Source organism: Petromyzon marinus, chromosome 24, assembly GCF_048934315.1.
Source record: "Petromyzon marinus isolate PM22_M1 ecotype Great Lakes invasive population chromosome 24, UKy_Petmar_22M1.pri1.0, whole genome shotgun sequence".
Taxonomy (NCBI): domain Eukaryota; kingdom Metazoa; phylum Chordata; class Hyperoartia; order Petromyzontiformes; family Petromyzontidae; genus Petromyzon; species Petromyzon marinus.
In genome coordinates, this window is record NC_133690.1 from 16868983 (window position 1) to 16886998 (window position 18016).

At 49.6% G+C, this 18016-nt stretch overlaps 1 protein-coding gene and 1 long non-coding RNA gene across 6 annotated transcripts in view; one reads left to right on the top strand and one right to left on the bottom strand.

The window, feature by feature from the left end:
- Positions 1 to 457: 457 nt before the first annotated feature.
- Positions 458 to 7284, bottom strand: LOC116945631 (uncharacterized). Its single transcript, XR_004403355.2, has 2 exons — positions 6748 to 7284; positions 458 to 2330 (listed from the first exon to the last, which is right to left on the bottom strand). It is a non-coding gene; the product is annotated as an uncharacterized LOC116945631 (long non-coding RNA).
- Positions 7275 to 18016, top strand: part of LOC116945632 (basic helix-loop-helix ARNT-like protein 1) — a 32737-nt gene continuing 21995 nt past the window's right edge. For 3 of the 5 annotated variants that reach the window (XM_076069463.1, XM_076069465.1, XM_076069466.1), the window contains exons 1-2: positions 7716 to 7936; positions 17081 to 17369. In XM_076069463.1, the coding sequence (XP_075925578.1) occupies positions 7924 to 7936; positions 17081 to 17369 (302 nt within the window). In that variant the 5' untranslated portion in view covers positions 7716 to 7923. The other 2 variants (XM_076069464.1, XR_012945233.1) reach the window with 2 other exon arrangements.

An 18016-nucleotide genomic window follows, 5' to 3' on the forward strand; every position in this document is an offset into this window, starting at 1 on the left:
GATAAAAATGTTGCACTGTCATCTAGATTTTTCCCCACCGAACTGCAGAGCAGCGAGCGACGAGCATGTCGAGCGATGTCACCAGGACATTGCGACAATGGAGAAACGCTAACAGGGCAAATGGAGCCCATCAATGCTTGCAGACTATTGCTGGACAGTGACAAGAGACGCTCCATTTAATGAATACAAGAGGCAAGCCAAGCAGCGCTGAGTAGACACTGAATAAGGACTAAACTATGCACTTATATATACACAATAGTTATTTTTACCTCTAGTTTCATGATACATTTTATCTATATAACCCTCTTGTTGATGTTTAAAGTGTTACATGAACAGGACAGGTGACTTGGTATCATGTAAAGCAACCATAAACACGAAAAGACCTAGGTTTACAATTTATGAGTAAAACTCGACCATCTACACAATATACATAGATATAAAATATAAACCACTTCCATATCTTGGGAACAGCAGCCAATCAGTTTTAATTGTCATTTGAATTCAGAACATCAAAATCCATAATAAACAGCACATTTAATCTCTGAAGCAGACGTATAAAAAATTGTAGACCAGTGTTACGGTGCTTTGTTTCCTCACGAGAATCCTCGGGGAGTCTCAAGACTCATCTTCAGGAGGCCCCTGCTCGGATTCGGATCATGACGCCAACAGAGCGTGGCCCTACTCTGCTTCCAATGATGTCACGGGACATTGTAAGGCCCACTGACTGCGTGCACGTTATGGGTGAATGGACCAACGGTGTTGAATCGGGTTGGCCTGCCGGATTCACACTGCCAACCACTACAGCAAGTGGCGAACCCACTACCACTGGATTATATTATTGCAGTAAAACTAAAATTAAGTCATTTACCCCATCTCAGGACACGGGGCATTGGGGCAGCCCGAGAAAAGTGGTCGTAATTCCAAACTACGATGGCATGGACCGGTTTCCCTGTAGGATGACCACTTGACTTAGGTTTTTTTTTTAATTCATCCTGTGATTTGGCTCCGCTGACTGGACAGGGTTTAACTAACGGATGTTAAACATACAGTTGCATATACAGACATCTGTAATTTTATCAACAAGAAAAAAAAATGAGAAAAATCCGAAAACATGTTTGAAGTTATCGGGCCAATCAATTTGGATTATAAGCACAGCAAAGAGGTGAACGATTGGCAATTCATGAATGGCGGTCACCTTGCAGGATAAATATAAAGCCGCTCCACAAGTTAGAGATAGAAATACTAAATAGTGCAAGGGATTTATGTAGATCTCTATAACAGGAAAAATAATATGCCCCAGGATTCAAACCGTTCCTAAGATGAAGAGAAATATGTTCCAGAGCTGGGTGATCGTGGTGGCTACGTATGCTTGTAATCCAGCAGTGGAGATGAGGGTTGGTGGATCAAACGTGGAACCGCCTTCCTGCGGGCGTTAAGGTTTGCCAGGAGAAGGCGGTACAGTAAATGTGAACCCCACGCACCTGCTCTCTCTGCGATTTATCCAGGTGCTCCGGTTTCCTACAACATTTGACCAAATGACACCTTCATATGTAGAGAACACTGCAAAGCTCGGGAGGAAATGTGTCACCAGCTGGCCGCCTTCCCACTGCTCTGGTCCATTCGCATCTCTTCAGTCGTTTTCTCTTTCGCTTCGAGAGTCGAGCGAATCCCGTGCGGCGGCGACATGTTCAAATGATTATTATGTTGAAAGGATGACACCCTCTTTTTTTGTGACTAATTACATCTGTGCAAAGACAAAGATCCCCCGTATAGATGTGACAGACTGCTGGGGCAAGTGCTGTTAGCGAGCTCCTATGACGACCGGAACAGCATACAATGGGGTGTTGCTGGACAGCAACCACGCCCGGCCACCTTTGTCTCCCGAGTGGGGACGTTTACACATCGCACCGGGTACTCATTTGAGGATGCGTCGACCTAGGGGAGGCCCAGGACCGTTTCGGTGTTGGCCGTGACCAGGAATCGAACTCTTGTTCGGGTTCGTAGCACAGCGCGATGACCGCGACGCTACCACTCGCACGCATTGTGTCGAGCAGCGGTACCGAAGCTAGCGACAAATGATCATCGTGCGTGGCACGTGGGGTGCGCTCGGATCTGGGGCATGGCACAGCGCGCGAGGTTGCGCAACGCACCCAGCGCTTCCCCCCCCCCTCCCAGTTATTTTTGGTCGCTGTCGTTTCTCACGCAATCCATCGCCGCCCTCTTGTTCGGTGAGCAGACGGGGGGGGGGGGGGAGGTGACGGTAGCACAGCGCCACCCAGTTGCAGCGTGTGGCCTTGCATGTGGGTTGGTTGGGGGGGGGGCCCGAGAGTCTGCGGCACAGATACAGTGCAGGTGAAGTGGGGTGGTGGGAGGCGGTGGCTGGTTTCGCGCGCGGGGAAAATCAACTTGAAACAAATGCCAGACCGAGCACCTCGTTGATTCGAGGCGTGCACACGTGATCCATCTGTGTGTTGTGGCTTTGGTAATCCTCGGGGGTTGGTGGGGGGGGTACCAGTGGTGATGATTTGCATGGGGGGGGGGGTACATACCAAAAAGTTTGAATACCACAGCTTTCGTGAGATCATACAGAGCTGGCAACGCTGGAGGTCAGGGTTCAATTAAAATCTGCGTTTGAACAGCCAGTAAGTAAACTGGGCTTCTCAAATGTAGGGAGTCACCAGCGATCGTCACGTTGCATTCAGTTCCGCTTTAAATACAATGCCTCGCCAGCAACGCTGAATACGGACTTCAAGACCCAGTAATTTAACTGGGTAGAGAGTTGAAGGTCTCGCGACGCGTTCACCAATGACTAAGAAGAGCCATGTGAAATTGTTGTTCTGTATTTCACGTGGCTAAATTGCAAGTGCTGTATGGTAATTACAAACGTCGGTCACGAGAGGGTGTGGAAGCGCTGCACCCTACTCAGTCGCGTAACGAGCGTGGGGCAGCCAGGGGGTGCCTTGCCCCCCCCCCCCCCCCCACGGTGACCAAAGCGACGAGCTGGTGCACCCCTCTGACGAGCACCACGAGATTTGTTTTCGTCAACAGTGTCAAAGAACGACGACTTATGTGATTAGGCAAGAGGAGACGCGATATGTAAGAGCCTCGGTGCGACCGTGCGAGACGAATCAAATATTGGGGCCCCACCTGACAGATTGCCACACACCCTGAGCTAATAATGTCGTTACTACACCACTGATAATGTAGTTACTACACCATTGATAATGTAGTTACTACACCACTGATAATGTAGTTACTACACCACTGATAATGCAGTTACTACACCACTGATAATGTAGTTACTACACCACTGATGATGTAGTTACTACACCACTGATAATGTAGTCACTACACCACTGATGATGTAGTTACTACGCCACTGATGATGTAGTTACTACGCCACTGATAATGTAGTCACTACGCCACTGACAATGTAGTTACTACACCACTGATAATGTAGTCACTACACCACTGATAATGTAGTTACTACGCCACTGATAATGTAGTTACTACGCCACTGATGATGTAGTTACTACACCACTGATAATGTAGTTACTACACCACTGATAATGTAGTCACTACGCCACTGATAATGTAGTCACTACGCCACTGATAATGTAGTTACTACGCCACTGATAATGTAGTCACTACGCCACTGATAGTGTAGTTACTACACCACTGATAGTGTAGTTACTACGCCACTGATAATGTAGTTACTACACCACTGATAATGTAGTTACTACACCACTGATAATGTAGTTACTACGCCTGATAATGTAGTTACTACACCACTGATAATGTAGTTACTACACCACTGATATCGTTACTACACCACTGATAATGTAGTTACTACACCACTGATAATGTAGTTACTACACCACTGATAATGTAGTTACTACGCCTGATAATGTAGTTACTACACCACTGATAATGTAGTTACTACGCCACTGATGATGTAGTTACTACGCCACTGATAATGTCGTTACTACCCCACTGATAATGTAGTTACTACACCACTGATAATATAGTTACTACACCACTGAAAATATCGTTACTACACCACAGATGATGTAGTTACGAAAATCACGAAAGCTTTAAATCAAAATCTTGTTATTAATAAGGGTCATTTTTCGATTTAAAGCTTTCGTGACTGCAAGAATTAATCTTCTTTGGTTCTTTCGGTAAAGTCACGTAGAATGAGAATAAAATAATAAAATAAACAGGGCCCTCCTCCTTCTCACGTCGTGAGAATTTTATTGTTTTATTTTATTATTTTATTCTCATTCTACGTGACTTTACCGAAAGAACCAAAGAAAATAAGGGCCATTGTCCGAAACGTCCCCCCATGTCCCTTTGGGGCAATGTTATTGACGAATGTGACGACGTTTGGTATGGAATGGCATCATTAGGTCCATTGAAAGTGGACAGGCCAGAAAATCCCCACAAACTGCCAATTCGCTGACCCACTTCGACCGCACACGCCATCACTCGTGCGGATTACGCCCGTGTTGTCTTTGGGGGTCGGGCGATTCCGATTCGAATCATGGATGAACCGGAATCGCGACTCCGAAATGGAATAGTTTCATCACAATTAGGTTTCAATACGGGAATCTATTTGGCATGGGAATGTGAATTAAGATTCTTCAGAATCCGTGCATATGAAATGACCCCGATGCAATATATGGGATTCTCACGTAACCTATTAAATTAATTGCGATCGCCAGATCAAGTTAGCCAAGCAGGTTTGAGCCTGGATAGTGCATACATAAGTGTGAACGTCGTGCAGAAGGAAGTTTGCTGTAAATTTAATAATCTCTCACACCACGGTTAATGGTATGGTTTACAACATGGAGTATAACAGCGCCTCGCAGCTGTCTCTCTCCCCCTCCTCTGTTCCGACCATGGATGAACTCGTCCGTCTGAACGGGGCCCGTAGCTATCCGTGTTGCTAAAGTTGAGGGTAAGAATCCACCCATTTTTTCGCCATATAGCATTGTGATATATAACGACTTATTGTTGGTAGCTTAGCTGATTGGAGAATATAGAGTTTATTGATAACATTAAGGTAATTTATATTTTAGTTTTTTATTGGTTCACTATATAGTATTCATTATATATTGTATTGTATACCCAGTTACTGTGAATAGCTCAGATGTGTAGGCCTTGACTTCAACATAACCATTTCTGTGACCAGTCACTAGCTAATCACTCAGTTATTTCAATGCTAAATTCGCCTAGTTATTTCAATGCTAAATTCTCCTGTTTGATTTGTACTAGGTGCCTCGGTGAATGTGTATGCTCTGACTTTAACATAGCTATTTCTGTGACCAGTTACAAGCTAATCACTCAGCTATTTCAATGCTAAATTCTATGCTAATTCCTTTGTCAAGGGGTGCCTCTGCGGATGTGTATGCTTTAACTTAGCTATTTCAATGCTAAATTCTATGCTAATTCCTTTGTCAAGGGGTGCCTCTGCGGATGTGTATGCTTTAACTTTAACATAGCCATTTCTGTGACCAGTCACAAGCTAATCACTCTGCCATTTCAATGCTAAATTATATGCTAATTCCTTTGTAAAGGCGCTTTGTTTCTTCTCACACAGCTTAAAGATCGTGATCTGAGCGTGGCTTTTTCACTCTAGCGCTGTCCTCCAGACAGTCTCGTCCCTTCACCTGACGAAGGCCGCTTGTGTTGTGGCCGAAACGTCGTGAGAATATTATTGTGTTATTTTATTTTATCAATTTATTATTTTATTCTCATTCTACGTGACTTTACCGAAAGAACCAAAGAAGAGAAAAAACGTTTGCTGTAGTCTGCTGCGGAGATGCACTCTCTATTTCCGTGACCCCACGTGTATGGTCACCACAGCCTCCATCAACCCGCACTGATTAGCGTGGTGAAGTATGGTCAAATGACCCCCGGGGGACCCGCACGGCGTGGGGGAGGCAGACCCTCGAACAGCAGTGGAGATGCAAAGCGCTGTCCAGGTGCTGCACGTGCGCAGAGTTGTGCGGCTCGTTGTGGAATTGCTCTCACGTCACAGAGGGCTTCTAGGCATTTTTTGTTGTTGTTGAAATTACGCAATCTCAGCATCGAGTGGCTTTCGAGTCAACGAGAAGTAATTTTGAAATCGTCCACAAATCACGCGTGGATTCAGAGTACATGGTGCCATCACCGAGACGTTCAGTAGCGGACTCGAGGTAATCGCTGTTGATTTCTCAGAAAGTTAAATGGGTGGGTGGCCGGGACGGGAGGAGTGCAGGGTAAGGCTCTCCCAGAGAATGCTCCGAAGAGCCACAACACAACGCAACAGCATTTCACAAACATCCTGTCATTGAAAACCAATCCACGATGGCTTTTGACACATTCCATGCTAGTCCGGTAATTGCCAGGGTGTAATTTCTCACTCAATATTTTCTAGGTCGCCGGTCGCCTACAGTAGGTGGGACGTGACGAGGATAACCGCAGCTAGAACGCAAGGGAAACTGGATGTGGTGTTCCTGGAGATACAATATTTTTTTTTCTGGTATACCGAGCCAGCTAAGATTAAGCCCCGGACAAAATAATGCCCTGCTAAATACCCACAGTGTTCACTCTGGCTACGTACGGTGCGAAAGAAGTTCAACACACATACAGCACTCCACTCACGTAAGTAATATCACGGGCGACGACATCACAATTCTAGAAACTCCAACAATAGCGCCCCGACACATCCCAGAGGGAGTAACCAAACCCCGTACGACTCACCAGACATTGAGTTTCCAGAACAGCGCATCGCCACCACCACCACCAAAGACAAAGATTCCCCATGTAGCCTGTAACAGACTGTAGGGGCAAGTGCTGTTAGCGAGCAGCGCCTATGAAGGCGGGCACGGCACACGAGGGGGTGGGTGGCCAGCAACCACGCCCGGCCGCCTTTGTCTCCCCAGTGGCGACGTTTACACACCGCGCCGGGTACTAATTTGAGGCCGAGTCGACCTAGGGGAGGCCCAGGACCGGTTCAGAGAATCGTCGCCAGTGTGGGTTAGCCGTGAGCGGGAATCGAACTCGGGTTGCCGGGTTCGTAGCGCGGCGTAGCGCTAAACTCTGCACCACCGCTCCCACCACCATCACCACCATCACCACCACCATCATCATCACCACCATCACCACCATCATCATCACCACCACCATCACCACCACCATCATCACCATCACCACCATCACCACCACCATCATCATCACCACCACCATCACCACCATCATCACCATCACCACCATCATCATCACCACCACCATCACCACCATCATCATCACCACCATCATCACCACCATGATCACCACCACCACCATCATCATCACCACCTTCACCACCATCATCATCACCACCACCATCATCAGCCGCCTCTGCGGTCACGGCACGGGAGAGGGGAGGGGGATGAACGCGGAGCAACGCCTCCGCGTCCCTGCCGCTTGCCCAATGGGAGCCGCCGCGTGAGTCGACGGGACACGACGGGTGGCGCTCGCGAGGCTCGAATCCGGCGCTCCCGGGCGCCCCTTCTCGTTCCAAGCATCACAGGCGTCGAGTTACGCTGCCCTCGGTACAATCGCGGCGGTGCCGGTGGTGCCGGTGGTGGTCGTGGTGGTGGAGGGTTTGGTTGGTGCCGGCTGGACTCGTGCTAGCGGGGCTTCATCGGGCACACGGTGTGGATCATGGATGGTGGTACGTTCTTCATCCGACTGTTCCCGCTCTGCGCGTGCTGTCGGTCACGCGACGTCGTGCGTCGCGTGACGGGAGAACGGCGCAATCCGCGGCTACTTAGCGTGCGTGCGTTGCGTGGGCAGTGTTGTCATATCCACTGCTGGACACCCGCCTGGCTCTCTGTCACGGTGGTTCACCCGCCCAAGAACTGATTCCAAGCTCAACCGCGCTCAGCTTCTGCGATGTTGACCATCGGTTCGTCAAATCACGCCGGGTGATTTGGTCAAATGTTATCGTGCGGCGTGCACATCGCGCGCGTGCCGCGTTCGTGCGTGTTGTACAGTGCTGCGTGCGTGTGCTTGTGTGTGACGGCTGTTTGGGTGTTGGTGCCAGTGTGAAGTTGCTGTCGTTGTTGTTGGCAGCGTTTTGTGTGCTCGAACGGTGGAGCGGTGGCGCAGCGGTTAGCGCCGCGGCGCCGTGCAGCCAGAGCGGGCGCGAGGTTCGATATCTGGCGACGCGAAACATCAGCGGCGAGTCGGAACCTCACTCACCTGACCGGAGTGGTGAAGTATGGTCAAACAACCCGACTCTTCGCGGCGTTCGGGGTGTCTTCATCCAGCAGTGGATTGATAAACAGCTGCGCGTTACCGTTAGGGCATTGCGTTGTGTATTATAATTATGATGCATTTTTTTTTACGAAACAAACCACAGTAGTCGGTATGCTAATACATAGCCTGTACAGTATACAGTACTGTACTGTGTAATAACATACGGCGCTTTGCCAGTCCACTGCTGGATTGAGAGGTCATGGGGGTTGTTTGACCATACTTCACCACTCTGGTCCGGCGCCTGTTCTCGAAGGGTGTGTTTCCCAGGCACGGCTCAGATAACCATCGCTCGCCACTGACGTTAGCCGTGACTTGAAGTCACGTCTGCGCGAATATCATAGCGCAGTGCGCTAACCGCTGCGCCACCGCTCCATGGCAGTATCCACAACAGCATGACCATGACCTTACCGAATGATATCATGCGATGGCCGTGTTGTGTATTATTGACATATGACATTAGCATCATGTAGGACGTATCGTATATATGGTACACAATGCATTCATTCGCACGGGTAGGGCGTTGTGCCTACAATGTGAACGCATTTGGGTACTGCAGCCGTGTGAATGAATGGTCAGCGTGCAGCTGCAGACGCGTGAATGAATGGTCAGCGTGCAGCTGCAGGGGTGTGAATGAATGGTCAGTGTGCAGCTGCAGGTCTGTCAATGAATGGTCAGCGTGCAGCTGCAGCCGTGTGAATGAATGGTCAGCGTGCAGCTGCAGCAGTGTGAATGAATGGTCAGTGTGCAGCTGCAGGCGTGTGAATGAATGGTCAGCGTGCAGCTGCAGGCGTGTGAATGAATGGTCAGTGTGCAGCTGCAGTCGTGTGAATGAATGGTCAGCGTGCAGCTGCAGCCGTGTGAATGAATGGTCAGCGTGCAGCTGCAGGCGTGTGAATGAATGGTCAGCGTGCAGCTGCAGGCGTGTGAATGAATGGTCAGAGTGCAGCTGCAGCCGTGTGAATGAATGGACAGCGTGCAGCTGCAGGGGTGTGAATGAATGGTCAGCGTGCAGCTGCAGCCGCGTGAATGAATGGTCAGCGTACATCTGCAGCAGTGTGAATGAATGGTCAGCGTGCAGCTGCAGGTCTGTGAAAGAATGGTCAGCGTGCAGCTGCAGCCGCGTGAAAGAATGGTCAGCGTGCAGCTGCAGATGTGTAAATGAATGGTCAGAGTGCAGCTGCAGCCATGTGAATGAATGGTCAGCGTGCAGCTGCAGCCGCGCTAATGAATGGTCAGCGTGCAGCTGCAGCCGCGTGAATGAATGGTCAGCGTGCAGCTGCAGGTATGTGAATGAATGGTCAGCGTGCAGCTGCAGACACGTGAATGAATGGTCAGCGTGCAGCTGCAGGCGTGTAAATGAATGGTCAGAGTGCAGCTGCAGACATGTGAATGAATGGTCAGCGTGCAGCTGCAGCCGCGCTAATGAATGGTCAGCGTGCAGCTGCAGACGTGTGAATGAATGGTCAGAGTGCAGCTGCAGCCATGTGAATGAATGGCCAGCGTGCAGCTGCAGGGGTGTGAATGAATGGTCAGCGTGCAGCTGCAGGGGTGTGAATGAATGGTCTGCGTGCAGCTGCAGCCGTGTGAATGAATGGTCAGCATGCAGCGGAGCTCACACATCCAGACGACGGTGATTCGATTTTCCGTCGCGGCAGTTGGGACTTTGATTTATTTTAATCCCTCGAATCCTCTCTGCCCACCCAGCACCACAGCCGATCGACTCGACGGGCGGTGTGTGGTGGGTTAAGGCGTGGATTGCTCCCACCTCTTCCAAGACCCGTGGAAGAGTAGACCAAAGTGCATTTCTTGAGTGGAGGGCTTCTTCCGCCGGCAGTGGCGTGAGCGAGCAATTTTCAGGGCCGCGCCTTTACCAATTGTACACGCACGTGAAGTATGTACACTATCATCCTCGTGATTAATCTAGCACATGACCACCGTGCTGTACAACATCCAGTCGCCAGCACGAGGGAGGGAGGACATCTGAGATTTGGTACAGAGCCACGGAGTGCGTGCGGATTAAATAAAATTCTCGATTGCCGCGCCGGGGAATCGAACGGGCGACTTGTGCGTTCAAACCACGACGAGAGTCCACAGCGTTGTTGCGTGTTTATACGGCGTAGGCGCACCGTTCTGAACCGCGTATAAAAATACATCTAAGCGTGGACTCACACAAGGGCGTACGATTCTTCGAGCGAATAAATGTCTTGGTCCAGCACTCTGCAACATCGCAGCGCCGTTGTTTCACGCTCTATATATTCCACTGCCTCCCCGATTCATTGTTATTCACACAGCGGTCTGTCTCCTCGAACGCTCGGGGCCAGATCTCGCAGACAATGTTTGGCAGCAGGAGCATTTAACCCCGACCACTGCGTCGTCGTCTTTCCCCATTATTCACGCAGGCTCAGTCCACGGTTGCCACCTCTCCTGGGAGTTTCCCAAGGATGCGTCCTCTTGATAAGGGGGCTGTAAGTCTTCCCGATGTGTGGAGTCGGTTACCTGTACAGGTATTGTAATACTAATAACAACAATAACCTAGCAGCGGTATTAAAATGGGTTGCGAGCAATTAGAAAGGCTGCGAGTGGAACTCTTAGTTTGAGGAGTTGACTCAGCCCATCATGCCTCCAAGGATCTGTAAAGTGAGTACTATACAACTTTGTGCTCAAGTCATCAGTGGTTGTTCTATGGAGAGACTCGTCCCCGCTATAGGATTGTGGAATTTCCACCACTGTCTCAGGGCCGTAAACAGGAACGGAGCCACCACCGCCTTGATGGTCATTTGAGCCAGGAAATCGCGTGGATGTTTTTGTGCCATGTATAAATATGATGATACACCACTTAAGGCAATTTCATTAATATACATGTACTATCCAGTATTTATCTGGTATTTTTAGATATTCCACGTCGCATGATATGACCCAGATTTTTTGTTTTGCATCTCAGAGGTGGAAACTCTAGCTCTGTGAATAATGAGTAATCCGCCAAGCTTAGATTTTATATGGGCCCCCTGCCAATACGCATCCCAGGCTATGTTTCCTGTGATTTACATTTTATGCACAGTGTGGCGCGTGTAGCAGCGATGTTTGTGTGTGTAGGGAGAGCGGTAGCGGAGTGGTTAGCGTTGTGCTGCGCTACGAACCCAGCGTCCCGAGTTCTATTCCTGCTCACGGCACCAACACCGGTGACGATTATCTGAACCGGTTGTGCGCCTCTCCTAGGTCGACTCAGTCTGAAATGAGTACCTTGTGTGGTGCGTAAACATCACCACTGGGGAGACAAAGGCGGCCGGGCGTGTAGCTGTTCACCCACCCCCTCGTGTGCCGTGCCGGCTTTCATAGGTGCTCGCTAACAGCACTTGCCCCAACAGTCTGTTCAGGTTATACGGGGGATCTTTATCTTTGTGCACACGGTGGTAAGCTGTTGCATACGTAGTGGTTAGCACACTGCTCTAACATCGGTGACAGTCATCTGAACCGGCTCCGGGCCTCCCATTAGGCCAACAGCATTAAAGGAGGCACGTGCTGCGATATGGGAACATCAGCATTGGGGAGACAAAGACGGCCGGGCGTGGAGCAGATTGCACTAACGGCTTTTGTGGTCCTCGATAACAGCGCTTTCCCCAAGAGCCTGTTAAGCTATAGGGGGGGGGACTCTTTATCAGTGTAATGATCATGATAAATAATAATGATGTTTAGCATAGCGTTGTCTTGCATGCAAATGGAATCTCTCAAATGCTGAGGAATAACAGACCAAGCTGGGAGGCAGCGCTATTGCCCCAGCTCTGCGGTCCTCTACTTACGAAGATGTTTTGCAGCCAACCCAATGAGTGTTTATACAAGTGGGGGAAAACCCACGCGTGCGAGGGGGGCAACGCTCGATCCCCGTACAGATGGAAACAAGTTGGTATTCGCTCGAACTTTGCTCTACTGCCCTCTCCTGGCGAGCGAGGGTATGGCCACCATCTCGACCTCCACGGGATGGCAGTTTCGCAAACATTTTTGTGAGCCACCAACCCTCACTGCCTCCAGTGTTGGATGGCAGACAGCCAACGTGCAGAACCATCACCGCACGGGTGGGTCGGGTGTGCACAGGGCGAGTTAACTGCTGGGTATAAATGCAGCTTTGTGCTAAGTGAGTGGCCTATTTAAATCATGCAGACTCTGTTATGATGATGTGTGCACGTCTGGTATATCATTATTATCATCATAATTTTTAAAAGTCAAATTCGTGGTCACATTTAAATACTGCAGGCAGTATTGGGACGGCGTGTGTAGGTGAGGTATACGGACGTGTGCTTGTGTACAGCACAAGCGCAGCCCTTCGTCAATCCACTGCTTGGTGAAGGGCCCTTCCAGGCCGTGCGTGAGCGCTTTGGTGAAGGTTGTAGCATGGAAGTGCAGTACAACAACGGACGCTGCTCCACTGCCCTCTGCCGTCCATAACCTAGCCCCGCGGCGGCCTGTAACGCCGCGTTTGCATGGGGTGGCCTCCTTGTCCGTGCACTGCACGGCTCAGCGACGCTTAGCTTCCGAGATATGATGAGATTGGGGTTTCATTTTGGGTGATTTGGTCATAGGCACGCGAGTCTGACTTGGTCTAATTAGGCGGTCGCAGGAACTCATGCAGACAGTGCTGTGATGGTGTTGTGCACGTCCTGGCACGGATGGATTTCCTTCCGTCTATCATGCGTTCACACTTGGCCCCACTCACTGCATGAAACGTTCTCAGTGTTGTCTCATAATTTATAACACTCTGCGTTCGTAAGTCGTATTTGCTAATCCTGCTCAAATCTCTCATTTCATCATCAGCCGCGCGTTATCCACTGACGGACGAAGGCCTGCCCAGGCCATCGCCATCTCTCACGGCCGTGGGATGCAACAATCCACCTAGCACCTGCACGCGAGCTCATTTCATCGCTCCATCTCCGCGGAACGATGTTTTCTTCGGTGCATTCCCTCCTTCAGTCCCCTCCTGTAGTTCCGTTTAAAATGTTTGCTTAACCTTAACAATTTACAGCACTTTTTCACTCCACTGCTAGACGAGGGCCTTCCCATACAGTGTTGGCGACTGTGGTTCTTTGACCATACTCTGCCACACTCGCCAGTGTGGGTTGGTGAAGTAGTGGTGGGCGAGGTGCGGAGGGTAGGGGGGGCATCCTCCAATTCATATATCACTCGCCACTGATGTGAGCTGTGGCTGGGAATCGAACACAGGGCACCAGGCTGATGCTGCGGTGATCTTTCTGCCTCACTTATGTAATTGTTCTTGCTGCGAAACTTGAATATTTTTTAACTTAAAACTTTCGTGACTGCAGGAATTCATATTCTTGCTTCGTTCGGTAAAGTCACGTAGATAGAAAATAAAATACAAAATATATATAAATAAAAATGCAAATGTTTTTTATTTATTTTTATTTTCTATCGACGTGCCTTCACCGAAAGAACCAAGAATATGAAAACTTGAATGTTTTGTTCAACATTAGATTCCATATTTTCTGAATGTGGCTCTGTGGGCTGTTGTGCCAGCGAGGACGGGGACATTTATTATTAATATTGCTCAAATCCGTCGGCACCGTCGTTGAAGCTGATGTTTGTTACTTGGTTCGCGAGGTCCGCACTCAATCGGCTTTCTTTAGAAATAACCTCTCAAGGTGGCTTTCTGCTTTGCGTTCTGGCCGCACTGCTTTCATTTCCACAGAATGCCCCCACGTTTCTCTCCACGTGCTGGGAGCTTCTTCAACCACTCAACATTCAGCTTTTTTAAGGAAAGGAATTCCGTTTTGGTAGAAGCTCCCAGGCACGTGGAGCGAAACGTCGGACATCGTGCCGAACGACAACGCACGGCACACGGCGCGAAAACAAATTGGAGAGCTGTGCGGCGCAACCGCAAAACAAACGCAGTGACATCCAATCTCAACTTCTTTGGTTCTTTCGGTAAAGTCACGTAGAATGAGAATAAAATAATACATTGATAAAATAAAATAACACAATATTCTCACGACGTTTCGGCCCCAACACAAGCGGCCTTCATCAGGTGAAGGGACGAGACTGTCTGGAGGACAGCGCTGGAGTGTCCTCGTCCCTTCACCTGATGAAGGCCGCTTGTGTTGGGGCCGAAACGTCGTGAGAATATTATTGTGTTATTTTATTTTATAAATTTATTATTTTATTCTCATTCTACGTGACTTTACCGAAAGAACCAAAGAAGATGAATCCTTGCAGTCACGAAAGCTTTAAATCGAAATCCAATCTCAAGTTACCATCCGCATCACAGCAGAACTGCTCCCTCCACATGCAATAGCAGAAGCACTGGGTGCTATTTAAGCCTCCAAACCCTTGAAATCTTCCTGCTCAGCGGCTCTGTCGAAATTGTTACGTTTGACCTCATTCGATCAATTATGTGCTTTATTTAACCATGTCACAATGTGGCTTTGTGGCAACGAGGGTATGGAAATGTGCAACTTGATATCAGAGACATCTCCATATATATTAAAGGCAAAGTTGTGATTATGTGTGCCTGTTCAAAATGTTTAGCCTACTTCCCGACATGCAACAAACTTGAAATTTGCCATGTGGGTACTTTCCAGACTGTACATCATGGAAAAAATATAAAAATACCTTGTGTTTTTTTTGGGGGGGGAGCTCAATAATGCATTTTTTTTGCACGGCAAATGAGCTGTGACGTCAAATCTGTCACGTGACCGGCACATATGGAAGCGTAAAGCATTGTAGTGTAGTGGTTAGCGCGCTGCGCTACGAACCCGGCGACCCGAGTTCAATTCCCGCTCACGGCCACCACCGGTGACGATTATTTGAACCGGTCCTGGGCCTCCCTTAGGTCGACTCAGCCTAAAACGAGTAACTGGTGTGGTGTGTGAACATCGCCACTGGGGAGACAAAGGCGGCCGGGCGTGGTGAATCCAAGTCCCGGGCGAAGCCGGGTAGTAAAGCTAGTTTGCTTATAAATGGGTGCAAATTATTTACAGAACACTAAAAAAATAAAAGCTTTTGCGCTGATCAACCCTACAGCTAAAACGAATGAAGAGTTTCTATAACACCCAGCAACATAACAGCATTTGTTTAATAGCCATGATGAGATCCAGAAAGTCAAACTGGTCCTTTATGAAACGATTTCGTATGGAAAGCCCAAAATACAATAACAAAATTATTGTAACTTAAAAAAAATGTATTCATGTAATCAACATTTATTTTTAGTCATCATAAAACAATTTGAATAAAAAACGGAATAAGCATACAATTGAGGGTAGAATTACGGAGATTCCTGAGTGGTAACGTGCCTTCATTAGGCGGCTGATCTGTTAATTGGGTGAACGGACACGTCCCAGATCACTGGCAGGTCTGGGCTGGTGCCTGGTTACATGTGTAATGAGCGACTTCTGAGACACAACGTGTAGAGGGCTTCTTATTTATATATCACACTCGGGCACAAACAGTGGGCGATATATAGAAACGTATCTACATAGCTACACCGAGCCGACATTTCTACACAGCCCCATCGTCGGCGTCTAACTACATAGCTGTCTGACTAACATAGCGATGACGACGATGGAAGCCATGCAGGGGTTCGGCCAAGCAGCCAGGCGAAGAGAGATGACGGCGAGCAGCGACGTGGCCAGGACCCGGGACTCCACGACAGCTCCGAACCTTCGGTCACGTCCCCCCTATATACTTCCCGGCGTGGCCAGGCTCCGCCTCCGGCCACGCCCCCTTCTAGAACCTTCGAGCAGGTTCCTGGAGCTTCCCGGCTGACCCCGCCTGTTACCTTTAACCCAGACACGCCCCCCTTCTGGTTGGTTATTGTATAACGCGCCCATACCCGTGACTACCCCTCCTGGCCGACAGGCGGCACCCTGTCATTACACATGTATCTGGATTACACACAGTACGGACGGGTCTGTACCCCACACACAAAGACAAAGATCCCCCGTATAGCCTCAACAGACTCTTGGGACAAGTTCTGTTAGCGAGCACCTGTGTAGGCCGGCACGGCACACGAGGGGGTGGTTGGCCACCACCGTGCCGGGCCGACTTTGTCTCCCCAGTGCTGATGTTCACACACTGCACCAGGTACTCATTTGAGGCAACTTAGGGGAGGCCCAGGACGAGTTCAGATAACCGTCACTGGTGTTGGGCTCATAGCGCAGTGCGCCAACCGCTGCACCACCGCTCACAATGACAGGCATCGGTGATGTGGATGTGTGCGCGACGTTCACAACACTGAGTGGAGCGTCGGGCGGAAAGCACAGCGAGGTGCATCTGCGAGTTGTCTTAGTCAACCCATAACACCTGGGTCAGTCCTGTGACCTCCTGCACCTAGACTGGCACAGTAGTCAACCCATAACACCTGGGTTAGTCCCGTGACTTCCTCCTGCCAGAGACTCTTTGACGCTTCACGTAATAGTCTTAAAGTGTACCTAGCCTGGCACAAACGCTGTGGTGACACCACCATTTAGTGCAGCCTACTGTTGTTGTAATGTGTGTGCGCATTGTTACCACGTTTGAATATAACCTGACATTGAACCGGTGATTAACTCCATTTTGTGACAAATTGTTGTTTTCTAGAAGCTGATATTTTTGCCATTGATGATGATGATGTTCATGACTCTGGTGGTTGCAGTGATAATACAACACCAAGTCGCCATTGCGAATATCAAGGGACGATGACAGCGACGATAATAACGATGATGACAGCAGCGGCAATGATGACGGTGAAGACTGACGATGACGACGATGACGACGATGACGACGACGTTATTGTTACGTCTCTCCCCAGGTGACCTGCTCGCGGAACAAGGCTTGGATGTCTCCTCCACGGTTGGGGGGGATTTTTCCCCCGGCGGGGGCGGCCTGGGGGGCCTTGGCAGCAGAGGAAGTGGGGTGCCGAGGTCGCTCTCTTCGGGGGGCTCGGTAACGATCGGCCCTGGCGGACGAGTCGTGGGGGGGGGCGGCGGCGTTTTCCCGGGAGGCGGCACCCCCCCAGATTTCGTCGCCGGCACTCTGGCCGAGCTGGCGCCCGAGAGCTCGGGGTACAAGCGCAAGAGCAGCTCGGTGGACTACCCAGAGTGAGTGTCGCCCGTTCACTACACACCCCGTCACTCACCTGTTCACACACCCACCCAGTCACTCACCTGTTCACCCAAAAACCCACCCAGTCACTCACCTGTTCACCCACACACCCACCCAGTCACCTGTTCACCCACAAACCCACCCAGTCACTCACCTGTTCACCCACAAACCCACCCAGTCACTCACCTGTTCACTCACCCACCCTGTCACTCACTCACCCGTTCACCCACCCTGTCACTCACCCGTTCACCCACCCAGTCACTCACCTGTTCACTCACCCACCCTGTCACCCACTCACCCGTTCACCTATTCTGTCACTCACCCGTTCACCCACCCAGTCACTCACCTGTTCACTCACCCACCCTGTCACTCACTCACCCGTTCACCCACCTACCCACCGACAGGCTTGCTTAAATTTCGATTTAAATTTCGATTTAAAGCTTTCGTGACTGCAATGATTCATCTTCTTTGGTTCTTTCGGTAAAGTCACGTAGAATGAGAATAAAATAATAAATTGATAAAATAAAATAACACAATAATATTCTCACGACGTTTCGGCCACAACACAAGCGGCCTTCATCAGGTGAAGGGGGCGAGACTGTCTGGTAGGACAGCGCTGGAGTGAGAGAGCCACGTTCAGATC